The 25,057-nt window shown below is 42.5% G+C and overlaps 1 protein-coding gene across 5 annotated transcripts in view; it reads left to right on the top strand.

The window, feature by feature from the left end:
- The window catches only part of TRIO (trio Rho guanine nucleotide exchange factor), a 372,055-nt gene that overhangs the window by 137,685 nt on the left and 209,313 nt on the right, over positions 1-25,057 (top strand). For 3 of the 5 annotated variants that reach the window (XM_060146876.1, XM_060146875.1, XM_060146877.1), the window contains exons 3-6: positions 10,261-10,375; positions 17,882-18,074; positions 20,338-20,850; positions 22,715-22,837. In XM_060146876.1, the coding sequence (XP_060002859.1) occupies positions 10,261-10,375; positions 17,882-18,074; positions 20,338-20,850; positions 22,715-22,837 (944 nt within the window). The remainder of the gene's footprint in view (positions 1-10,260; positions 10,376-17,881; positions 18,075-20,337; positions 20,851-22,714; positions 22,838-25,057) is intronic. The other 2 variants (XM_060146878.1, XM_060146879.1) reach the window with 2 other exon arrangements.

The following is a 25,057-nucleotide window of genomic DNA, read 5'->3' on the forward strand; positions in this document are numbered from 1 at the left end:
TGTACCAGCCTGAGAGGGTGTAAGATGTCAGTGAGTGAACAGAGATGCCTGCCTCTGGGGGCTTCCGTTCTAGTGGGGAGACAGACAAACAGAAAGAATGTGTGACGTGTATCGTTTGCTAGAAGGTGATAGGTGCCTCACGGAAGTAAAATGTAGTGGGGTGGGGAGGAGTGGCAGAGAGGATGCCGTTTTTATAAAAATTGAGAATAGTGTCATCATGAACAGAAACTTCACGTTTTTTGCCTTGTTTTTCGGCTAACCCAGCAGTTGGATAGGCAGATAATCCTGAATGGGCTGTTGGTTTTTGGTTCCAGACACGTAGAAGTCCAGAAGCTGTGAAGCTCTCATACGCAGATATCCCGTGATGTTGGTAGGTGCAGGAAATGGACTTCCTGCCCTTTTCTTTTCATCATAGGAACTGAGGCGCTGAGTTTCCCGTCTATAAAGTGGGACTGACATCTGTCCGTCCCGCCTCACTGTGAGGCTGGGGGTTGACATCAGCCACATAGGAGTGTCTAGTAGATGGAGCTTTTATGAACTGCAGCATCATTGTTTTTATTACTTCAGGAACCGAAACTGTGAATTTGTGGCTTTTCTGCTTCATAACTGGGTCAGTGTTTTCATTTGTGTACCTTCTGTGACATTGGCAACCAAGTTAAATCTTGGGGAATATAATATAAACAGCCATCTGTGGAGTTGATGTTTAAGCTCCTTAAGGGTCAGAGACGGTATTCTTCTGAACTAATACTAATGGTTCTAAGATTTTTTTTTTAAACCTCACTGGGAGGGGTCCTCATGGATGATTGGTACCTGCCTGTCACTGACTGTGACACACCACAGATTGGAAGATGTACCCCCATGCAGGGAGGTTTGCAAGTGAAAAGAAATTATTAAATCATTTAATGGGGAATAGTCCATCTTTACTTCACAAGTGATTTTTTCTTAAAATGATTTTATTTATTTATTTATTTGGTTGCTTTGGGTCTTCGTTGCTGCTCACGGGCTTTCTCTAGTTGTGGCGAGCGGGGGCTACTCTTCGTTGTGGTGCGCGGGCTCCTCATTGCGGTGACTTCTCTTGTTGCGGAACGTGGGCTCTAGGCACGCGAGCTTCAGTAGTGTGGCTCGCAGGCTCTAGAACGCAGGCTCAGTAGTTGTGGCTCGCAGGCTTCAGTAGTTGTGTCTCGTGGGCTCTAGAGCGCAGGCTCAGTAGTTGTGGCGCACAGGCTTAGTTGCTCCACGGCATGTGGGATCTTCCCGGACCAGGGGTCGAACCCGTGTCCCCTGCATTGGCAGGCGATTCTTAACCACTGTGCCACCAGGGAAGTCCCTCATAAGTGATTTTTGATGAAGTTCTAAAATTATTGTGGTGAGTTTTCTGAAACTCTTCTGGGAACGGGCAAAAGACAAAATGATTTTTTGCCCCTCTGTCTTAAAATTCAAGTTCAGGTTTAGGTAAGCTTTTTTTAGGACACGAATGAGAGCCTGTTTGGTGGACGAGCTTGCCGGCAGTTCCCTGGGGACTCCTCACCAGCACCACCAGCTCGAGGGCATCTCTCATTGACAGTGGAGCAGTCACAGAGGCAGCCAGCACTTCGGCACACACCTGCAGCTTGTCGTCACTCATGGAGTGAACAGAATGACGGCGTGCACACCTGTTGACTCCCCTATGGCTGTCTTAGGTGGGCGGATTTTGGATTCTACTTTTCACAGCCATGCTGGAGCCCACCTTGCTCGCGTTGTGAGATATGATGACCCCAGAAGGAGGACAGTCGAGCAGGGGTCATGGGCATTTAGTCTCCCTAATGAGCCACACATTATGTTGCATTTAAAATATTAAGAATGGTGGTCCAGAAAAATGTGAGATGCTGTTCTTTTTACCAAAAGTGAGGTGAATGTTTTAATACAAATATCATACTATATGTTTTAAAACTCACATTTCTGTAATATGTCGCTGTATATTTTTTTAATCTTTGAGTATACTTGCTTTACAGTGGTGTGTTAGTTTCTGCTTTATAACAAAGTGAATCAGCTATACATATACATATATCCCCATATCTCCTCCTTCTTGCATCTCCCTCCCACCCTCCCTATCCCACCCCTCTAGGTGGTCACAGAGCACTGAGTTGATCTCCCTGTGCTATGCGGCTGCTTCCCACTAGCTATCTGTTTTACATTTGGTAGTGTATATATGTCCATGCCACTCTCTCACTTCGTCCCAGATTACCCTTCCCCCTCCCCGTGTCCTCAAGTCCATTCTCTACATCTGTGTCTTTATTCCTGTCCTGCCCCTGGGTTCCTCAGAACCATATATATATATTCTTTTTTTAGATTTCATATATATGTGTTAGCATACAGTATTTATTTTTCTCTCTCTGACTTACTTCACTCTGTATGACAGACTCTAGGTCCATCCACCTCACTACAAATAACTCAATTTCGTTTCTTTTTATGGCTGAGTAATGTTCCATTGTATATATGTGCCACATCTTCTTTATCCATTCATCTGTTGATGGACACTTAGGTTGCTTCCATGTCCTGGCTCTTGTAAATAGAGCTGCACTGAACATTGTGGTACATGACTCTTTTTGAATTGTGGTTTTCTCAGGGTATATGCCCAGTAGTGGGATTGCTGGGCCATATGGTAGTTCTATTTTTAGTTTTTTAAGGAATCTCCATACTGTTCTCCATAGTGGCTGTATCAATTTACATTCCCACCAATAGTGCAGGAGGGTTCCCTTTTGTTCACACCCTCTCCATCATTTATTGTTTGTAGATTTTTGATGATGGCCATTCTGACTGGTGTGAGGTGATACCTCATTGTAGTTTTGATTTGCATTTCTCTAATGATTAGTGATGTTGAGCATCCTTTCATGGCAATCTGTATATCTTCTTTGGAGAAATGTCTATTTAGGTTTTCTGCCCATTTTTGGATTGAGTTGTTTGTTTTTTTGATATTGAGCTGCATGAGCTACTTGTAAATTTTGGAGATTAATCCTTTGTCAGTTGCTTCATTTGCTAATATTTTCTCCCATTCTGAGGGTTGTCTTTTCATCTTGTTTATGGTTTCCTTTGCTGTGCAAAAGCTTTGAAGTTTCATTAGGTTCCATTTGTTTATTTTTATTTCCATTTCTCTAGGAGGCGGTTCAAAAAGGATCTTGCTGTGATTTATGTCATAGAGTGTTTTACCTATGTTTTCCTCTAAGAGTTTGATAGTGTCTGGCCTTACATTTAGGTCTTTAATCCAGTTTGAGTTTACTTTTGCGTATGGTGTTAGGGAGTGTTCTAATTTCATTTTTTTACACGTAGCTGTCCAGTTTTCCCAGCACCACTTATTGAAGAGGCTGTCTTTTCTCCATTGTATATTCTTGCCTCCTTTATCAAAGATAAGCTGGCCATATGTGCATGGGTTTATTTCTGGGCTTTCTATCCTGTTCCATTGATCAATATTTCTGTTTTTGTGCCAGTACCATACTGTCTTGATTACTGTAGCTTTGTAGTATAGTCTAAAGCCCGGGAGCCTGATTGCTCCAGGTCTGTTTTTCTTTCTCAAGATGCCTTTGGCTATTCGGGGTCTTTTGTGTTTCCATACAAATTGTGAAATTTTTTGTTCTAGTTCTGTGGAAAATGCCATTGGTAGTTTGATAGCGATTGCACTGAATCTGTAGATTGCTTTGCGTAGTATAGTCATTTTCACAATATTGATTCTTCCAATCCAAGAACATGGTATATCTCTCCATCTGTTGGTATCATCTTTAATTTCTTTCATCAGTGTCTTATAGTTTTCTGAATACAGGTCTTTTGTCTCCTTAGGTAGGTTTATTCCTATGTATTTTTTTCTTTTTGTTGCAGTGGTAAATGGGAGTATTTCCTTAATTTCTCTTTCTGATTTTTCATCATTAGTGTATAGGAATGCAAGAGATTGCTGTGCATTAATTTTGTATCCTGCTACTTTATCAGATTCATTGATTAGCTCTAGTAGTTTTCTGGTAGCATCTTTAGGATTCTCTATGTATAGTATCATGTCATCTGCAAACAGTGACAGCTTTACTTCTTATTTGGCGATTTGGATTCCTGTTATTTCTTTTCCTTCTCTGATTGCTGTGGCTAAAACTTCCAAAACTGTGTTGAATAATAGTGGTGAGAGTGAACAACCTTGTCTTGTTCTGGGTCTCAGAGGAAATGGTTTCAGTTTTTCACCATTGAGAACAGTGTTGGCTGTGGGTTTGTCATATATGGCCTTTATTATGTTGAGGTAAGTTCCTTCTATGCCTACTTTCTGGAGGGTTTTTATCATAAATGGGTGTTGAATTTTGTTGAAAGCTTTTTCTACATCTATTGAGATGATCATATGGTGTTTCTCCTTCAGTTTGTTAGTATGGTTTATCACATTGATTTGCATATATTGAAGAATCCTTGCATCCCTGGGATAAATTCCACTTGATCATGGTGTATGATCCTTTTAATGTATTGTTGGATTCGGTTTGCTAGTATTTTGTTGAGGATTTTTGCATCTGCGTTCATCAGTGATATTGGCCTGTAGTTTTCTTTCTTTGTGATATCTTTGTCTGGTTTTGGTATCAGGGTGATGGTGGCATCATAGAATGAGTTTGGGAGTGTTTCTTCCTCTGCTATATTTTGGAAGAGTTTGAGAAGGATAGGTGTTAGTGCTTCTCTAAATGTTTGATAGAGCTCTTCTCTAAATGTTTGATAGAATTTGCCTGTGAATCCATCTGATCTTGGGCTTTTGTTTGTTGGAAGATTTTTAATCACAGTCTCAATTTCAGTGCCTGTGATTGGTCTGTTTTTATTTTCTATTTTCTTCCTGGTTCAGTCTCTGAAGGTTGTGCTTTTCTTAGAATTTGTCCATTTCTTCCAGGTTGTTCATTTTATTGGCATACAGTTGCTTGAAGTAATCTCTCCTGATCCTTTGTATTTCTGCAGTGTCAGTTGTTACTTCCCCTTTTTCATTTCTACGTCTGTCGATGTGAGTCTCCTCCCTTTTTTTCTTCATGAGTCTGGTTAGTGGTTTATCAATTTTGTGTATCTTCTCAAAGAACCAGTTTTCAAATTTATTGATCTTTGCTGTTGTTTTCTTCATTTATTTTTCATTTATTTCTGCGTTGATCTTTATGATTTCTTCCCTTCTGGTAACTTTGGGTTTTGTTTTTTCTTCTTTCTCTAATTGCTTTAGGTGTAAGCTTAGGTTGTTTATTTGAGATGTTCCTTGTTTCTTGAGGTAGGATTGTATTGCTAAAACTTTCCTCTTAGAACTGCTTTTGCTGCATCCCATAGGTTTTGGGTCATCGTGTTTTCATTGTCATTTGTTCCTAGGTATTTTTTGATTTCCTCGTTGATTTCTTCAGTGATCTCTTGGTTATTTAGTAGTGTGTTAGCCTCCATGTGTTTGTGTTTTTTACAGATTTTTTCCCTGTAATTGATATCTAGTCTCATAGCGTTGTGGTTGGAAAAGATACTTGATACGATTTCAATTTTCTTAAATTTACCAAGGCTTGATTTGTGACCCAAGCTATGATCTACCCTGGAGAATGTTCCCATGAGCACTTGAGAAGAAAGTGTGTATTCTGTTGTTTTCAGATGGAATGTCCTATAAATACAGATTAAGTCTATCATGTTTAATGTATCATTTAAAGCTTGTGTTTGCTTATATATTTTCATTTTGGATGATCTGTCCATTGGTGAAAGTGGGTGTTAAAAGTCCCATACTATGATTGTGTTACTGTCGATATTCCCTTTTATGGCTGTTAGCATTTGCCTTAGTATTGAGGTGCTCCTATGTTGGGTGCATAAATATTTACAATTATATCTTCTTCTTGGAGTGATCCCTTGATCATTATGTAGTGTCCTTCTTTGTCTCTTCTAATAGTCCTTATTTTAAAATCTATTTTTTCTGATATGAGAATTGCCACTCCAGCCTTCTTTTGATTTCCATTTGCATGGAATATCTTTTCCCATCCCCTAACTTTCAGTCTGTATGTGTCCCTAGGTCTGAAGTGGGTCTCTTTTAGGCAGCATATATACGTGTCTTGTTTTTGTATCCATTCAGCCAGTCTGTGTCTTTTGGTTGGAGCATTTAATCCATTTACATTTAAGGTAATTATCGATATGTATGTTCCCATTACCATTTTCTTAATTGTTTTGGGTTTGTTATTGTAGGTCTTTTCCTTCTCTTGTGTTTCCCGCCAAGAGAAGTTTCTTTAGCATTTGTTGTAAAGCTGGTTTGGTGGTGCTGAATTCTCTTAGCTTTGCTTGTCTGAAAAGCTTTTGATTTCTCCATCAAATCTGAATGAGATCCTTGCTGGGTAGAGTAATCTTGGTTGTAGCTTTTTCTCTTTCATCACTTTATCCTGCCACTCGCTTCCGGCCTGCTGAGTTTCTGCTGATAAATCAGCTGATAACCTTATGGGGATTCCTTTGTATGTTATTTTTTGTTTTTCCCTTGCTGCTTTTAATATTTTTTCTTTGTATTTAATTTTTGTTAGTTTGATTAATATGTGACTTCGTGTGTTTTTCCTAGGGTTTATCCTGTTTGGGATTCTCTGTGCTTCCTGGACTTGGGTGACTATTTCCTTTCCCATGTTAGGGAAGTTTTCAACTATAATCTCTTCAAATACTTTCTCAGACCCTTTCTTTTTCTCTTCTTCTTCTGGGACCCCTATAATTCGAATGTTGGTGCGTTTAGTGTTGTCTCATAGGTCTCTGAGACTGTCTTCAATTCTTCTCATTCTTTTTTCTATATTCTGCTCTGTGGGACTTATTTCCACTATTTTATCTTCCAGGTCACTTATCCATTCTTCTGTTATTCTGCTATTGATTCCTTCTAGAGAATTTTAAATTTCATTTATTGTGTTGTTCATCATTGTTTGTTTGCTCTTTAGTTCTTCTAGGTCCTTGTTAAACGTTTCTTGTATTTTCTCCGTTCTATTTCCAAGATTTTGGATCATCTTTACTATCATTACTCTGAATTCTTTTTCAGGTAGACTGCCTATTTCCTCCTCATTCATTTGGTCTGTTGGGTTTTTACCTTGCTGCTTCATCTGCTGTGTGTTTCTCTGTCTTCTCATGTTGCTTAACTTACTGTGTTTGGGGTCTGGTTTTCGCAGGCTGCAGTTCGTAGTTCCCGTTGTTTTTGGTGTCTGCCCCCAGTGGCTGAGGTTGGTTCAGTGGGCTGTGTAGGTTTCCTGGTGGAGGGGACTAGTGCCTGTGTTCTGGTGGATGAGGCTGGATCTTGTCTTTCTGGTGAGCAGGACCGTGTCTGTTGATGTGTTTTGGGGTGTCTGTGACCTTATTATGATTTTAGGCAGCCTCTCTGCTAATGGGTCGGTTTGTTTTCCTGTCTTCCTATTTGTTTGGCATAGGGTGTCCAGCACTGTAGCTTGCTGGTTGTTGAGTGGAGCTGGGTCTTGGCATTGTGATGGAGATCTCTGGGAGAGCTTTTGCCATTTGATATTATGTGGAGCTGGGAGGTCTCTGGTGGACCAATGTCCTGAACTCGGCTCTCCCACCTCAGAGACTCAGGCTTGACACCCGGCTGGAGCACCAAGACCCTGTCAACCACAGGGCTCAGAAGAAAAGGGAGAAAGAAAGAGAGAAAGAGAGGGAGGGAGGGAGGGAGGAAAAACTAAAATAAAATAGAATAAAGATTTTAAGATAAAAATTTAAAAATTATTAAAAAGTAAAAAGAAAAAAAATGGACAGACAGAACCCTTGATAAATGGTAAAAGCAAAGCTATGCAGACAGAATCACACCAAGAAGCGTACACATACACACTCACAAAAAGAGAAAAAGGAAAAGAAAGTATATATCTTTTGGGAAGTCTGAGGTCTTCTGCCAGCATTCAGTAGGTGTTCTGTAGGAGCTATTCCACATGTAGATGTATTTCTGATGTATTTGTGGGGAGGAAAGTGATCTCCGTGTCTTACTCCTCTGCCATCCTGAAGGTCTCTCTTATATTTTTGATCAAGGAGATTGATTCTGTTTTGAAAGGAATGAAAGATGTTGGGAAATAAAAAATACTGCCTTTGTTACTGGTCTTATCTCGGGGACAAGAGGTATTCCAAAAAAACTAGAGCCGATGATTTTTCCCTAAAATTACTGTCTGGTATTTTAGAAGATTACCTCATAATGTCATTCTACCATTTACAATAATACTGCTTCTCACTTTTTTGTTTTTTTAGTGTTTAAGTTTTTTACTCTCCACATGTAATACAATTCTTCAGCTAAAACAGGAGTAATGAGACAAAATGGTTCTGAAAAGTACAATAGAAAAATATTGTCCACTGGTTTATTTTTCTAAATGAGTAATAGGCTATTGACAAATAAGTAGATCTCCAATGATGTATATTAAAATGGCAAATCTATTACTGTTTGAAATCTAAATTAAAAAAAATTTACTGCTTCTCACTGTTAATAGTACTTTTCATTCCTTCTGATATTTTTATTATTTAGAAAGAAGTAAAGCCAGTAGTTTGAAAAATTATGCAAGTTCTTATCAGGGCAAAGGGCCCAGTTGTGCCATGCTGGCATGGTCCCTTTGTCTTTATATAAGCTCTTTGAGCCTCAGTATCTTTCATGATAAAGCCGGCGCGAGGAAGTCTCCTAACAGGATCCTTGTGATGATCAGATCAGAGCGCGTGTGTCAAGCCCTTGATGCCATACCTAGCGTGTGTCAGCTGTGATGTCGTGTTGTTCCTATTTAATACCTGGGTTATTGGATTTATAAATAATTTAACATCTTCCTGGGCTTCGTAACCTAACAGTACATGTGGGTCAGTTTAAGTGTTCAGAATCAGCACTTAGTTTTATTACTGTTGAGGGGAATTGTTAATCATTCTAGGACATGGTAAAGACCCATGTTGGTAAAAATGTGTTTTTAAAATGCCTGCGTCTTCTGCTGAATATGTTTTTGGCATTCTAAAAGTAAAGAATTTGGTTTTCTCTTGTTTGCTTGCCTGCTTGCTTGCTTTTTGCTTGCTTTTTCAGTTACGTCTGCTGACAAGGTAAATAATTAAGATGAGAAAATAATTGTTTCATGTTGTGGCTTGAATTTTGAGATCTTATTGCTGTACTTCTAGAAAGAGATGACCAGAGCTGTAAAACTAAATGAAGCATGCACTTGGGAAAACAAAATTTTCTTTCTCTGTGTTCTTTTCTGAAAACCCTAATAGAAGTAATAAAATAAATAGAGTAGTTTCACCAGAAATGTTCAGTGATACCCAGCAGACCTCCTTAGGATTGTATCCATGTTCATGAGAAGCGTTTCTGCCTTCCTGTCAAAGGCCAGTCACGTGAGATTTGTGCTCAGTGTGTAATGTAATATTTCTAAAGTTCTTAAGCTAATTTAGTTCTATTTGAAAATTCTTGTGTGCCAATCTCTCCCTCTCTCTCTCTTTTTTGCTTTTGTGTGTGTGTGGCTTTGTGTGAGAGAGTGGGGAAGCTTGACCACAGGGGTCAGGTACTGCCCTTGAGAGGGGAAGGTGCCCTGGATCCCAGATTATATAAAGTAGCCGTCAGTGCAGAGTTTGAAGAACATTTCTGTCTTTTCCCTTTCATGAGTTAAAGCCCAATTTGGTTGGTAGCAAAGAGACAGAGCTGAGAGTGATGGGGAGGGAAGGAGAGGGGACAGTGTGGAGGAGCGAGAGAGAGGGAGACAGAGAAAGGGAGAGAGAGAGGGCGTGAGGAGGTGGGTTTTTTTAAAAATATTTATTTATTTATTTGGTTGCACCGGGTCATAGTTGCAGCACTTGGGCTCCTTAGTTGTGGCCGGTGGGCTCCTTAGTTGTGGCCGGCAAGCTCCTTGCTTGTGGCATGAATGTGGGATTTAGTTCCCTGACCAGGGATCAAACCTGGGCCCCTTGCATTGGGAGCACAGAGTCTTATCCACTGTGCCACCAGGGAAGTCCCCGGAGGTGGGAGTTTAAGGTGATGGAAGCACGTATACATGAAACTGAATAAAGGAGGGAACAAACACTGGAAGAAAGAGCCAGAGCCTTCTGTGATACCTTCCATGTGGTGTGCAAAACTCAGACTTCATCGCCGGCGTCCTGGGAGGGATGGCATTGCCACCTGTCTCAGGGGAGCCAGGGATGCCGGCCTTTCATGGGGTCCTGCCGGGCCAGGAGGGCTGGGGGCACAGCTTCGCGAGAGTGGGTGGGCAGGCTGCGATGCTGTGCGCCCAGTGGCCCATAGAGTCCTGTTTCCTCTTGTTTCTGTCTGAGCCTCTTCCACATGTTTGTTTCCAGGTGGCAGAGATAAGCGTGGGGGTCCCATCCTAACCTTCCCGGCCCGCAGCAATCATGACAGGATACGGCAGGAGGACCTCCGGAGGCTCATTTCCTACCTGGCCTGTATCCCCAGGTGAGTCCCGCGTGGTCGTGGCTGGTCCCTGTCCCAGAGGTGCAGCGCTGCACACACTCCCCAGAAAACAGCCCACAGGAGCCTGGGTTCTGATCAAAGTGCTGTCAAGTGAAGATCATGGTCCTTCTCCTTATTTTCCTTTTGTGACCCTCCTCGGTGCGGGGCTGAGAAGGGCAGTGTTCTGAGTGAGCAGGCTTGTGTGGTGGCGATGGGGGTGGCTTGGCCACCGGGCGGGGACCTTAGGTTGTGGTGCCCAAGGCGGAGGTAAAGCAGAGATGATCCTGATAACGGAGACCCGGCGGGCCGGAGGCTCACCAGTGGAGTGTGGTTTCCGAGAGGAACTTTCTGGCTCTGTGCTGCGCTTCAGTTCCTGGGAAGTATTCGGTTGATTTGTAGCGTGAACTTTGCAGGGCATTCAGAATCCCTACCAGCTCATGTCCCGGGACATGGAGTTTGGGAGCTCTGATTCAATCTGCGACCCACTAGTGATAGCCAGGGGGATTTTCGGCGTAGACGCCGAGGAACACGAGGAATAGGCAAGGCTTTATTTTCTGGAGAGCCCTGACGTGAGGAGCGGTTAACAGCAGTGGGCCAGTGTGTATACCTGCGGAGTCTAGCATCTTTGCTTCTGCTCTAGAAACATATTACTGAGGTTTTACCTACAGAGCGAGCTGACAGCTGGCAGAGGAAACCCTCCCCCGCCTCCCACATTAACATCTCCATTTAATGGTTAAGATTAATTTTTGGAAAACAGAGTACTGCTCTGATATGATCCAAGCATACAGCCAGGCCTGGCATAAGAGGTGGCTGTGTGCCGGGGGTCGGAGCGGGACCCCCTGTGGGGAAGAGGTACTCTCACCCCAGAAGGGGGTGTGCTAAAGCAGGGCATGGCTGATGTGCGCCAGTGAAGAGGGATTTCCTAGGAGACTAAACGAGCGCATGAAAAAGGACACTCGGTCATAATATAGACTAACGAGTAGCCGTAAGGAACATGTTATGCCGGGAAAGCATAAAAGATGGTCAACAGCAGCGTAGTGGATTCTAAAGTTTGAGGTGAGTGTAACAGATCGCCCACGGAGCAGGGCTGGTGACTCTCCCCCGACCTCTTTGGGTTGACACCAGCCAGGGAAACAGCACTGTCCTCTGGCAATCCGTCCTCACTGTGGCTGAGGAAGGTCAGCTTTGGTGTCGATGGTCTGAGCTTCAGAGGGGGTTCTTGGGTTTTTCTGTAGGGTATCCTTTGTGGGAAAGCTGTTACATCCAATCATCAGCAACATACTAATGGGCCCCTGCTTAAATACGTGGAAAAGTTTTCCCTTTCCTCTTACTCTGATATTTTCTTGGACTGTTGAACTGTTGAAATCACAGAGTTGGAAAGAGTTTTAGAAGTTATTTACTACTCACTGTCACTTATAAATAACAACGTAGTTTACAGCGACTACTTACTGAGCTCTTACTATGTGCCATGTGCTGTGCTAATGATGAAAAAGAAACAGATACAGACAATGACGTGAAAAAACAAATCCCTGCCATCCAAAATGATGCTTGGTGTATAGTTCAATGAAACACAAGTTGAATTTCACCCAGGTGATCTTTTAGAAAACATTTACACCGTTGGAATTCTGTATATAACTTTGGCAACTTGCTTTCTGGTTTTAAAATCCATATTGATTATAAATATAAAAAATTACTTTTCCTTTCATTGGTATCATAAAGAAATCGATTCAGGTATATTTTGAATCAGCTGGATGACCCACTTAAAAAAAAAAAAACACAAAACTTTGTCCTGGGAATCGTGAGTGTAAACAAAACTAGAGAGAAGCGAACACCCATGGGCCCATCATCCAGCTCCAACGATTATTGGATTCTGCCGATCTTGTCTACTTCCCCAAGAAAACATAGCAAATCCCAGATATTCTCTCATTTCTCTCATAAGTTCCTCAGTGTGTAGAGTGACCCTCCAAGCACCGAGCACAGTCAGTTCGTTTCATTGCCTGGCTTTGCTTTTGTATTTACAATTTCAAGTGACAGGCAATGCCAGCTTCTTGTTCTTGGTTAATGAGCAAATGAGAGAGATGGGATTAATTTGGATGTAAATGATGCGTTTGCCAAATGATAGTGGAGGAAGGTTTCCCAGTGGTCCAAATAGAAGTGGTCACAAAGAGAGTCCTCTCCAGGTCCACCGCAGGTCTTACAGCGACTGACAGAGAGCCTTAGTGCCGCCTTCAGGGAGCCTGCAGAGGTGGGAGCGCTCTGGTTTTAGCCAGACAGTGGGATCAGTGATCATGTCAGGAGATGAATGGTGTGTGAATTTTTGGGGACTTGTGGGTTGGCTTGTTCTTTATTTGAGTCTATAATTTGTTGTTACAGTTTCAGAGTGAAATACACAGTCCTGGGCAGTGGGAGGGGCAGGGGGAGGATGTCCTGTGGGACTCCTGTCTCTGTCCACCACTGTTGATGTTTTCTGCGATGTGATGGTAGCCTCTGGCTGCCCCTCAGTCGGACAGTTACAGGGCTACACATTCCCGGATTTGGAGAAGTGTGCCATCCGGGAAAGCTTGGGGGTCAGAGTCAGACGGACTGACCTGGTTTACTTAATTTTATGGGTTTTCTGATCTACAAGAGGTGATAGTAATCTGTACTTCTCGGATCACTGTATTAATAAGTAAGATTATTTATGCACATGCCCAGCACAGTGTCTGACCTCACGGTAGCTGTCTCAGAAGTGGTACAGTAATGTCCATCTTTCGTATTTGCTCTTTGACTTCCCTTCAGTTGTTTTTCTTTTTGCCATGTGTTCTAGAACCAGATCATCTTGTCTGGTTTTTTTCTGCGTGGCCTCCTGTCTTTGCCTCTTAAAATGTGGCCCCCAGAGTTAAAACATAATGGGATCTGAGAATAGCGACTAGTTTTGAGTACTGTTGTTTGGGCCACCTTCCCTCCCCTCTCCCTTCCTTAAAAAACAAACAAACAAACAATTAGAATAATAGATTGGTTTTCATATGATTAATTTGCAAGGGAACTTTCCCATAAATGTGTAGGAGAAAAGTCACAGCGGAACTTCTTCGTGGTGTGATGAGGACTCCTGCACAGAAATGATAATCACGTTAGTCTTGGTGCACCTCTAGGTGTTTATTGCTCTTTTGAATTATACTCATTATGTTCTAGAACGTTTTGGCTTCTTTAGAATGATTTATAGCAACTAAATGGATAAAGCACTCTGACTCTCTTTTGTCACCAATGAAATCATGTGAAACTTTTGAGTTGATTCATTCATGAACATTCATATAAAAAGGTACCTTCTTCATCTAGGAACTGAAGAAAGGAGAGTTTCTCTTTTTTAGAGACCTGAATTGAAAAAGGACCTTAGTTTCATCTACATTTTTAAAAATCTCACAGCTAAAATGAGGCTCTTAGGTAAAACTGCTGAAATACCTGGTTAACAAGTCACACTTTGCAGTGAGCAGTGCCTTGAAGGAAGAGCATGGCACGGAGCCCTTCAGCAGCAGCTGTGCTTGTTCATTAGACGCTCAGAAATAGAGCTGTGGCTGTGGTCACGTTTGCAAGTCGCCGCTTTCTTAATAGCGCGTGGCTTTTAACTTGATAAAGACAGATGGGTGCGAAGGATGTGCACTCCCAGCCCAGTTGGAGTGCTGCTTGCTTTACTTGGAAGTAAACGGTGGGAACAGTTGGATGGCGGAGGCAGGTGACTGGTTAATCCTTCTGTAAGCGGTGTAAGCTCAGGGCACCTTTTGCTTGTGTCTCTCTCCAGCTTGTTCCTCTTGTTAAGCCTGGAGTTATTCAGGATTCCTTCTAAGCCCCGTCAGGTGGAGGGGCTTTGTAGTTTTATGTACACACCACTGTGTAGAGCTATGTGAGGAGAAAGGCTGCCAGAGAATTTACCTTGATAGGGGAAGACCGATGCTTAAAGTGCAGGCACCAAACAGCAGCTCGTACAACAGCAGAACCTGTTGCCTGACAGCCTCCTGTCTTTGGTGTATGGCAGCAGAACATGAGAGTCTGGAGCAGAAGGTCCCAGCTGGGCAGCAGACATCCGACGTCCTGCTCAGGCAGGTCTAGCCCCAAGGCGCTGTGGAGCCCAGAAGTTTCTACTGAATGGAATCTTGCAGGATGGCAAGCTCCTTTAGAACCCCAGGAAGTTCAGAATGCTTAATTTCAGTGACTTGGGGGATTTTAGGAAGCATTTCTGGGAGTGCCCAGCTACCTCTAAGGATTTGTGAAGGTGACCCGAGATGCTCCCAGGATCGTGGCCCAGGACCTACTTGAGACAGGAGGAGTGATAGCATGAGGAGTGTTGAGCCCTGTTAACTGTTTTTCAGTTCATATTCATACAGGAGTTAATCCAATCACTCCTGCAGCTTTCCACACTGGAGTGATAAGCCGGTGTGTTGGATCAGTCTGTTTTCTCCTTAGGGCTTTCAGGACTGTGTTCCTAGGACTGTGGGCCACCATCAACTCAGGTTCTGTCCCCACGGACTTTTTTGGAATGTTTTTGGGAGTATGCCTCTTATACTGATGAAGTTGTCATAGGAACTTGGAGTGTCCGTTACTCTACTGGTATGAATCAAAAGATAAGGAAAAGAATGGCGTGTGAGAGAGTGGGGAGGGCATGGAGGCGGGGGACGGGAGAAGGTAGGGGAGTAAGCTCATGTGAGAGAGTGTGAAATTGGTTTTTATTTCGACTTAAATTTAGGTGAGAGTATGGATTTTTTTTTTCCCGTCTAAAATGGTCTCACTTTAGTTTTAGAACTTGATTCTTTTTTTTTTTTTTTTGCGGTACGCGGGCTTCTCACTGTTGTGGCCTCTCCCGTTGCGGAGCACAGGCTCCGGATGCGCAGGCTCAGTGGCCATGGCTCACGGGCCCAGCTGCTCCGTGGCATGTGGGATCTTCCCGGACCGGGGCATGAACCCGCGTCCGCTGCATCGGCAGGCGGACTCTCAACCACTGCGCCGCCAGGGAAGCCCTATTTTTAGAAATATTTTATTAAAAAATTTTTGAAGTGTCGTCAGTCGCTTTACCATATTGTGTTAGTTTCAGGTGTACAGCAGAATTATTCAGTTATGTGTATTTTTTTCAGATTACTTTCCATTGTTGATTATTACAAGATATTGAATGTAGTTCCTTGTGCTAGTAAATCTTTGTTGCTGATCTGTTTTATGTATAGTAGTTTGTATCTGCTAATCCCAAACTCCTCATTTATCCCTCCCCCCAATCCCCTTCCCTTTGGTAACCATAAATTTGTTTTCTATGTTTGTGAGTTTGTTTCTGTTTAGTATATAGATTCATTTGTATTATTTTTAGATTCCACATATAAGTGATATCATATAATGTTTGTCTTTATCTGACTTACTTAGTAGGATGATCTCTAGGTCCATCATTGTTGCTGCAAATGGCAATATTCCTTCATTTTTATGGCTGAGTAATATTCCATTGTGTGTATGTACCACATCTTCTTAACCCAGTTTGTCTGTTGATGGTCACTCAGGTTGTTTCCATGTTGGCTGTTGTTAATTGTGCTGTTAGGAACATTGGGGGAGATGTATATTTTTTAATTAAAGTTTTCATTTTTCACTGGATATATGCCCAGGAGTGGGATTGCTGGGTCGTATGGTAGTTCTACTTTTAGTTTTTAGAGGAACCTCCATACTGTTCTCCATAGAGGCTGCACCAGTTTACATTCCCACCAACAGTGTAGGAGGTTTCCCTTTTCTCCACACCCTCTCAGGCATTTATTATTTGTAGACTTTTTGATGATGGCCCTTCTGACCGGCGTGAGGTGATACCTCATTGTAGTTTTGATTTGCATTTCTCTAATGATTAGTGATGTTGAGCATCCTTTCATCTGCCTGTTGCCAGCTGTATGTCGTCTTTGGAGAGATGTCTATTTAGGTCTTCTGTCCTTTTTTTTTTTGATTCGGTTGTTTGTTTTTTTTGATATTGAGTGGTATGAGCTGTTTGTATATTTTGAATGTTAACCCATGTCAGTCACATCATTTGCAAGTTTTTTCTCCCATTCTGTAGGTTGTCTTTTCGGTTGCTTGACGGTTTTCTTTGCTGTGCAAAAGCTTTTAAGTTGGATTAGGTCCCATTTGTTTAGGGTTTAAAAAAATTTTTTTTTATTGGAGTATAGTTACTTTACAATGTTGTGTTAGTTTCTGCTGTCCAGCAAAGTGAATCAGCCATATGTATAATATACCTATATCTCCTCCCTCCCAGATTTCCTTCCCATTTAGGTCACCACAGAGCACTGAGTTCCCTGTGCTATACAGTAGATCCTCACTAGTTATCTGTTTTATACATAGTAGTGTATGTATATCAATCCCAATCTCCCAGTTCATCCCACCACTGTTTTGCTTTTGTTTCTTTTGCCTTGGGAGATTGATCTAAGAAAATATTGCTACAATTTATGTCAGAAAATGTTTTGCTTATGTTCTCTTCTAGGAGTTTTATGGTGTCATGTTTTACATTTAAGTCTTTAAACCATTTTGAGTTTATTTTTGTATGTAGTGTGAAGGGAGACCATGGATTTTTAACCCAAGTTTATGAACACTCTGACTTTTTTTCTTTACTGCAGATGTGCTTTCTGTATATTTCCCATGTACTCAGAGGTTGAGATTTAATAAAGTTAATAATTTTTATTTCTTCATCAAGGACATTCTTAAGACAAACTGGCTCTTTTGTTTTAACAGCTAGAACGTGGAGAGGAAGCATACGTGACTCCTAGCACTACCTTGACTTGTGCTCAGAGCCAGCGGTGTCCACCGTGGCCTGTGCGCCATTGGCGCGACCAGCTGAAAAGGATAGACAAGCCTCAGTATTACTAGATTTTACTCCACAGACCCCGCCAGAAGGGTGCCAAGGATCCCCGGGGGCGGGTGGACCACACCTGAGAACTTCTGAGGTAGCTCAGGGGCCTGGGACAAGTTAAAGGGAATAAACTGGGACATTCAGAAGCTCCTGCTATCACCAGCACGCCAGCGCAGGTGGTTTCGGCTCCTGTGACCCGAGTCCCGTGTGACTGCTGTTCACTGCTCTGCGTGTGCTGCTGGGGTCCTGTCCCTGCTGTTTAGCGGCCCTAACAGTTACTAGACAGCATGTGTGATCAGTTAACGCACAAAAGACCAGAGAGATGGGCAGGACGGTCATTGCTCTTCTCCTAAAGAGAAGGCAAGATGCAAAACCGTGGACACAAAAGAAAAAGTTTGAAGGTTTTTGAGGTTGAACCCTGTGCGTGGATAGTCAGTCTACTCTGTTAAGGTACCGGGGAGGGCGAGGACCACGGGTGAGACCTAAGCTCTTTCTGTAATGCTCTCTCATCCGCCAGCTCCCTGGGCACACGTGCTGGCCAGCCAGGCGGTGGGTGGAGGGAGGTGCCCCACAGGCAGCAGGATGACGGAAGCAGAATCGGCCTTGCCCAGCAGGACTCTGACCAGAAAAAGTGGTGGGAGTCGCGTGGTTTCAACCTGTCTTTTCTTTCTCTGTAGTGAAGAAGTCTGCAAGCGAGGATTCACGGTGATCGTGGACATGCGTGGGTCCAAGTGGGACTCCATCAAGCCTCTGCTGAAGATATTACAAGAGTCCTTCCCCTGCTGCATTCACGTTGCACTGATAATCAAGCCAGACAACTTTTGGCAGAAACAGAGGACTAATTTTGGCAGTTCTAAATTTGAATTTGAGGTAACTTCCCTGTGTAGCCAGACCAACTAAACCAGTAGGTGTGGTTTATTAAAAGCTTTTCCGTCATCATTTTAGGCTGGTTATAGATTTTTAAAAACCACGTATTCAACAAGAACTGCATATCTGACGTACATATGACTTGCAAAATTAGTTATTGTGTAAAATAACACAGTTAGGCTTGTTTCTCGCCTTATCCCAGTGGGTGTTTTGCCCATGGAGGGTTTAGGTTCCAGGCCTCTTGTTTCTGGGTAATGGGGCTACTGGGGTGTAAGGCGTGTGTCTTAGAAGCCTGTTTCCTTTTACTACATGGGATAAAATAGCTTTACTGTTCAGTGCAAGTGGCTTTAGGTGGCTTCAGAGTCATCATCGTTACCTCAGCCTTGGAAATAAGGGAATGTTAGGGAGAAATGCTCAACTTCACATTTCCTGAGGAAAATGTGTGGGAGAGACTGACTTTTCATCGTGTCCTGGAGAGGATGGTGTGCCGTGTATTTCACACGTCAGGTCTCTCGTTTATGAAAAGGGAGAGGTTCCTTGAAAACCTATGTGGGGCTCTGGATTCAGTTAGCACCCAAGGTCGTTGTCTTTCAGATAGTGTGTAAAACAGACCTCAACCCGCTGGCTTACTCTCCTTTCTCCTGGAAACTGCCCTCTTTAAGTAAGCTACCAGGGTTCTGACAAGGCTTTGATGCAGCTGGTCTCATCAGATGATTATGGGGGGAAAGTATTCTGGCCAGCTGGAAACTTGATTCATGCCATATTCTGTAATAAAATTTAAGTATTTTCTAACAATAAATTATAATAATTTTTAGTTGAATAGATCGCTTCCTCTAGCCACTTTGCCCAAACATTAGGTTTCAGTGAATGTATTCACGTATTTCAAGGTTAACAACAATAATAGTATTAAACATACCACACAATATTAATTCTTAAGCTTTATGTTACATGTTACACACACTTTTCAATGTCTTTTCATGGGTACATTACTTGCATTTTAAAATTTCTCAGTCCATGGTATTGATTTTCAACCTGAAATCTGAATTTAGTTTTAATTTGAATTTGAAACTGCACCCAAGAGGTTTAGATGAAAGGTGAAACCAGTAAGCCTTTATCTTCACACACAAGAAGAAGTGATTTTGGAGGACAGTTTGTTGGATATTATATTAGTTATTCTCTTGACGCAGAATGTAAAGTGTGTTGTATTTAATGATACACGTTTTAAGCAGAAATAATGATGTGGTGGTATAATATATGCAGGTTTTTGCTTGTCTAATTGTGATCTTTCCCTCTGGGCCTTTAAAAGTTTCCTGCACTGGCTTTTCTATTGAACTTGTCTGTACATTATCACGAGCTTCTGTCTGTGAAGTGATTGTCTCCATGGACATTATTAAAGTCTGGGCAGACGAGACAGGGATGAACCGACAGTCACGCTTCAGGCAAAAGTGCTGGCCGAGGAGCCGCCCCTCTTTCTCGCTCTGCTGCCTTTTGCCATTTCTTATGTCAAACAGCATAGAGATACAGTTCTAGGTTTCTCTAAGGCTGGAGGTGACAGAGGTGGGGCTAAACGAGCCTTTCTCTGTTTTGTCTTTTGGTTCTAGGCCACACATCTTTTCCCTCTCCCTTTGTCTTCATATTTACCCCACCTCACCCCCAGTTATGTTTTCCTTGAGGCATAATACTAATATTAACTCTGCGTCATCTTCTGATAGGATGAGATGAAGATTTCTTGCTCAGGTTGTAATTGACTAAAACTTTGTTAGATTGGAATGTAGTCGATGATGTATTGAATACAACACTTGTACTGCTCAGAATCGCTGCCGGTTATTGCAGTGAATGAAGCATTCCCTCTCTCTCCAACTTTGTGAGAAGAGCTTCTGCCAGCTTTCTTGCTAACCCTTGTGTATTTTCTACATTTTAAAGAAGCCATTCATATTCTAATGTGCCTAAGATAGTGGGTTAATTTCCGCATTCTTGGAAAGAAATCTAATATCTTTAGCTGTCCTGAAATTCATATGATTCTATAATTTGGGGTATTGCAGCTAACATATATGTGTTGCTCTAATGGATTTGTCGTTCACTGACTGTACTAATGCCTCTTTCATTTACATTTGTTTTTATGGGGCCAGAACAAGGTATGTAACGTTTTCTATAAATGGATTACTTGCTTTAAGTTTGATCTGTGATTAAGCGTTGCAAACTGCATTATGATAAGACCGTATAAGATTGGTTCATCTTCTCATACATGATTTTTTTTCCCCTTAAGACAAATATGGTCTCTTTAGAAGGCCTTACCAAAGTAGTTGACCCTTCTCAGCTAACGCCCGAATTTGACGGCTGCCTGGAATACAACCATGAAGAATGGATTGAAATCCGAGTTGCTTTTGAAGACTACATTAGCAATGCCACCCACATGCTGTCTCGGCTGGAGGAGCTTCAGGACATCCTAGCTAAGAAGGAGTTGCCTCAGGATTTGGAGGGGGCTCGGAATATGATCGAGGAACATTCCCAGCTGAAGAAGAAGGTGATTAAGGCCCCCATAGAGGACTTGGATTTAGAGGGACAGAAGCTGCTGCAGAGGATTCAGAGCAGTGACAGCTTTCCCAAAAAGAACTCGGGGTCAGGCAACGCAGACCTGCAGAGCCTCTTACCCAAGGTGTCCGCCATGCTGGACAGGCTGCACTCAACGCGGCAGCACCTGCATCAAATGTGGCATGTGAGGAAGCTAAAGCTGGACCAGTGCTTTCAGCTGAGGCTGTTTGAACAGGATGCTGAGAAGGTAAAAGACGGGGGAGGGACGCTAAAATGCGCCACGGAGGGAGGCTTCCTGGATCCTTGGGTCTCGGTAGCCGAGGCTGGTTTGGTCAGGAGGAAGGGCAGAATGAAAGGGCTGGGGAAGGGTAAGCTACTCGCACGGCATCGGTGGGAGACCAGCAGTGTCGGTTCAGAGATCTCCCCTCAGTCTGCTTTCTACTGCTACTCACTGTGCAACGCAGAGCTCTTCTAGAAACTTAGAGTTGCTAATTACTAATAGTTTGGTTTAGAATGCCTGTAAGATAGACGAGAATATTTTCAATTAAAAGAGTGAAAACTTTGTAGGATATATTATTGAAAGGAGTATTTTTCTAATAACTGTTCTTCCACTCATAAAAGCCAGTGAGAAAACACCCTTCAGATCTACTGTTGAGTATGTTTTTACAATAAAAGGCGAGTAATGAATTAAAAATAATAGCTTCTGGGAAATAGAGACAATAATTACTTACGGTTTCATGTTTCCGTATTGTGCTCGAGTCAGACCAACTGGCCAAAGTGAGCTCTTGTCTGTCTCAGCAACGTGAAAGCAGGACACTTATTTAGAGGAATACGTTGCAAGCCGTGAACATGAGTGAATTGATCCCTCTTAATTTGAGCTCACTGAATTTTTTTTCATGGACAGGAAAATTTTTTGTAAAGTTAGAAAACATTAAAAATCTTTGCTATAAAAGAACCTTTTGAAAGGTGACAATCCACCACTATTTTCCAGTAATATTATTTGGTAAGCTTTTAACCTCTCTTTATGGGTAAAGTACAGCTGACCCTTGAACAGCACGGGGGTAGGGATGCTGACGCTTCCTGCAGTGGAAAATCCAGACTGCTCTCTCTGCCTCCAAGACAAAGGAATTGATAAATGACTCACCCGAGGACAGCAAGCTGAAACAGTTTGGGTAGAATCAGGCCTCCAACTCTAGTTCTTTTGATTCCATATATTGTGATCTCTAGTTGAACACAACTCTCCCCCACACTTAGTTAATTTAAAGATGTGTAAAATGAAAATATAGGTACTCATTTGTTGAAAAATATCTGCATATGAGTAGACCTGTGCAGTTCAGACCCGTGTTGTTCAAGGTTCAACTGTAGTGCCTTGTCAAAGATAACTAGAAAATCTTCCTTTCAATTACTAGACAAACAGGTGACTGTCCCTGGAAGTCACATTCACATCACAGAAGCAGTGCTAATTGATAATCATTTCTTTTTCCTTAAATGTTTTCCTGGGAACAATGAAATTAACATCCTTCTCCAGGTAGCATCTGTATAGAATCTTAAGAGAGACGTCATTGTTAAGGTTTTCCCCATTTCTTTTTATTTTTACGGTAAATTTTATTGTTTGCATTTGCACAGGGATTTTTAAAATTTTTTTATTCTTGCACTAAAGAGCATAACCTTTTAGTCATTGGAATTGCTGTCAGTAATCTGTGGTCAAAGCAAAGCCCATCCAGAAACCTGTAAGTTTGTAACTTCACCTAACGGGTCTTTTTTTTGCAGAGCAGTGTGCCTAATTATGTAGTTCAGTATAGAAGAGAGACTGGGTTGAGAGTCAGAAGATTAGAGTTTTAATTAGCCTGGGGGATTTGAATACCTCTCTTTACTTATCTGCTCCTTAGTCCCTCATCTGTCAAAGGAACACACTAGATAAGATTTTCTTGTAGCTCCTGCAAGTTCAGAGCTGCTGACTGGTTAGAAGTCGAGAATCTTCTGGGCCCTGGCGCCTGAGAGGTTGTCAGAGGAAAGACGCCACTCTTTCTTGGTTCGGTCCCGTGCTGGGAGCCGCGTCAGTCATTTCTTTTTCTGGAGTGATTCCAGGTTGTCTTTCTTCATTCCGGTAGATGTTTGACTGGATCACGCACAACAAGGGCCTGTTTCTGAACAGCTACACTGAGATTGGGACCAGCCATCCTCATGCAATGGAGCTTCAGACACAGCACAACCACTTTGCCATGAACTGCATGGTAAGATCCTGTGGGAACAGAGGTATCCTGTGAAAGTATAAAACGGGAGGTTATTTACACAGATCATTCCCAGCACACTGCGGGGAGCCCATGCAGGGGCTTCTGACAGCTCAGCGGCAGCAGCTGACCTCCAGGGGCGGGAAGTTCTCTGTGGGAGCAGTGTTTACTTAGCTCGTTTTAAGTTTTAAGCAAACAAAAGCGAAAACAAGCAAACAGACAAACCAGTGAAACTCGAACCAATTACTTGGCCAGTGCCACGTGCACGGTTTTGAGTCTGGCTCCTGCGCTGTACGTCCTGGGAGCCCGCGGGGACCCAGAAGAGCTTTTCAGAGGCCGAGTGAGCCTCCGGGACCAGCCCAGTGTCAGTTTGCTGGCCGCCTGCCCTTCACGCTGAAGGAATCAGCCAGCCTGCTGTTCACCTGGAGGGCATCCTTCAGCTCTCCTCAAACGGGAGCACTCCTCCCAAGGTGAACGCAGGGAGTCGGGTCTGGACGCCAGCCGTGCCTGGAATCCTCTGGCTCCCTTTGATGCCCTGGGCCTCTTGTGATTGGACAGCTGCGAGACTACAGTGCAAACAAACACCCCAAAAGAAACCCAACAGTGAATTTTAAATAACGGTCTTATTACATTTTTGGAGTTAATATAACTGCAGTAGAGCTGTATGTTGTTCTGTAGGGTATATGGTTACTTCTCTAGAGAGTTATTCTAGAAATTTTCACCTTAGAGACAGAGTTTTGGTGTGGACTTTGAGCCAGAATTATGAGAATTCACCCTCTTAGCCTTGTAACGTGCGTTAAAGAGCATTGAAACGATGTGCAGACGGGATCTTCGTTTAAATTAGTTCAGTAAGATGCCATTTAATTAAAGTTCAGTCCACAAAGTTCTCCACTTTAGGTAGTTTCAAAGATAAGATTCAGCGATAAAATGTTTGTAATAGACACTGTCCCAGAAGTTTGATACTGTTCTTGAGTTTGAGGTAAGAGAATTTTGGGGTTAAGTGATTCAGCCTGGGGAGAGGTGAAGAGAACGCAAATGTGGGCCTTTGGGGGAAGCCTCTTAGAAGAATTTGTTCCTAAAAAAATTCCTATCAATTTTTCAGAATATTCTGAAACTTCTAGTAATGGTGAAAGGCACATTCAGCCGACCATATCACATACTTTAAAAACTAGAAATGTTAAAATATATTTTGTAAAAACTAGAAATGACCAGAAAGGGTCCTCTCCCTCCCCCAGCATTACTGTGACACATTTAGGAATCGGCAGAAGAGGAAGCATGTGTGGAAGACAGGTGGGGGTGTGTTATGAATGTAGAGGTTTTAAATTCTGACTCTTGTTTACCGCATGACCTTGGGCAGTCTGTTTAATCTCTTTGAGCCTCGGTTTCCTAATCTCTAAAGTGGGGATAATCTCTGCCTAACACGGTGTTACATTATTTTACTTACTCTGTATGTGTAAGACACTAAGCAAAGTGCTGAACACAAAGTAAGTACTTGATAAATGGTAGTTATTATCAGTGATGTTATCATCTAATTAAGAATACTGTCGGTATTTTTAGTATATTATAGTAAGTAAGAAACTCTTAAAAGTATGGGTGACTTTTTTTAGGTTTAAGTATATTTTCTGTTTTTCTATGATACATTTTTATCACTTCTCTAAGTAAAAATTTTAATTGAAAAAGGATGTGGTAACCCTGTGCACGGCGTGGTGACAGCTCCTGGGAGCGCTTTCCAAAAGCCTACCAGCCCCTGATTCCGAACACCTCCCTGAGTCCTCAGTATCTGTCTAGGACATTTATTTATGCAGAACCGGGGCCTGTTAACCTTCAGCCCTTTCTTGTGCTATCTACAGTGTTTTCAACATTTTTTGACAAAGAAAATGAAAGTGCTAGATATCAGTAAGCAAAGTTGATAATCTTTTAAGAAAGCATTTTAAGGGACAGCAACAATCGTGCTCATTCTCCTGTCACAGGTTTTTTTTTTTTGTTTTTTTTTGCGGTACGTGGGCCTCTTACTGCTGTGGCCTCTCCCGTTGCGGAGCATAGGCTCCGGACGCGCAGGCCCAGCGGCCATGGCTCACAGGCCCAGCCGCTCCGCAGCATGTGGGATCTTCCTGGACCGGGGCACGAACCCGTGTCCCCTGCATCGGCAGGCAGACTCTCAACCACTGTGCCACCAGGGAAGCCCCACAGGTATTTTTAAAGTCTATGATGGTGAGAGTCTAG

Source organism: Lagenorhynchus albirostris, chromosome 3 (assembly GCF_949774975.1).
Source record: "Lagenorhynchus albirostris chromosome 3, mLagAlb1.1, whole genome shotgun sequence".
Lineage (NCBI taxonomy): Eukaryota > Metazoa > Chordata > Mammalia > Artiodactyla > Delphinidae > Lagenorhynchus > Lagenorhynchus albirostris.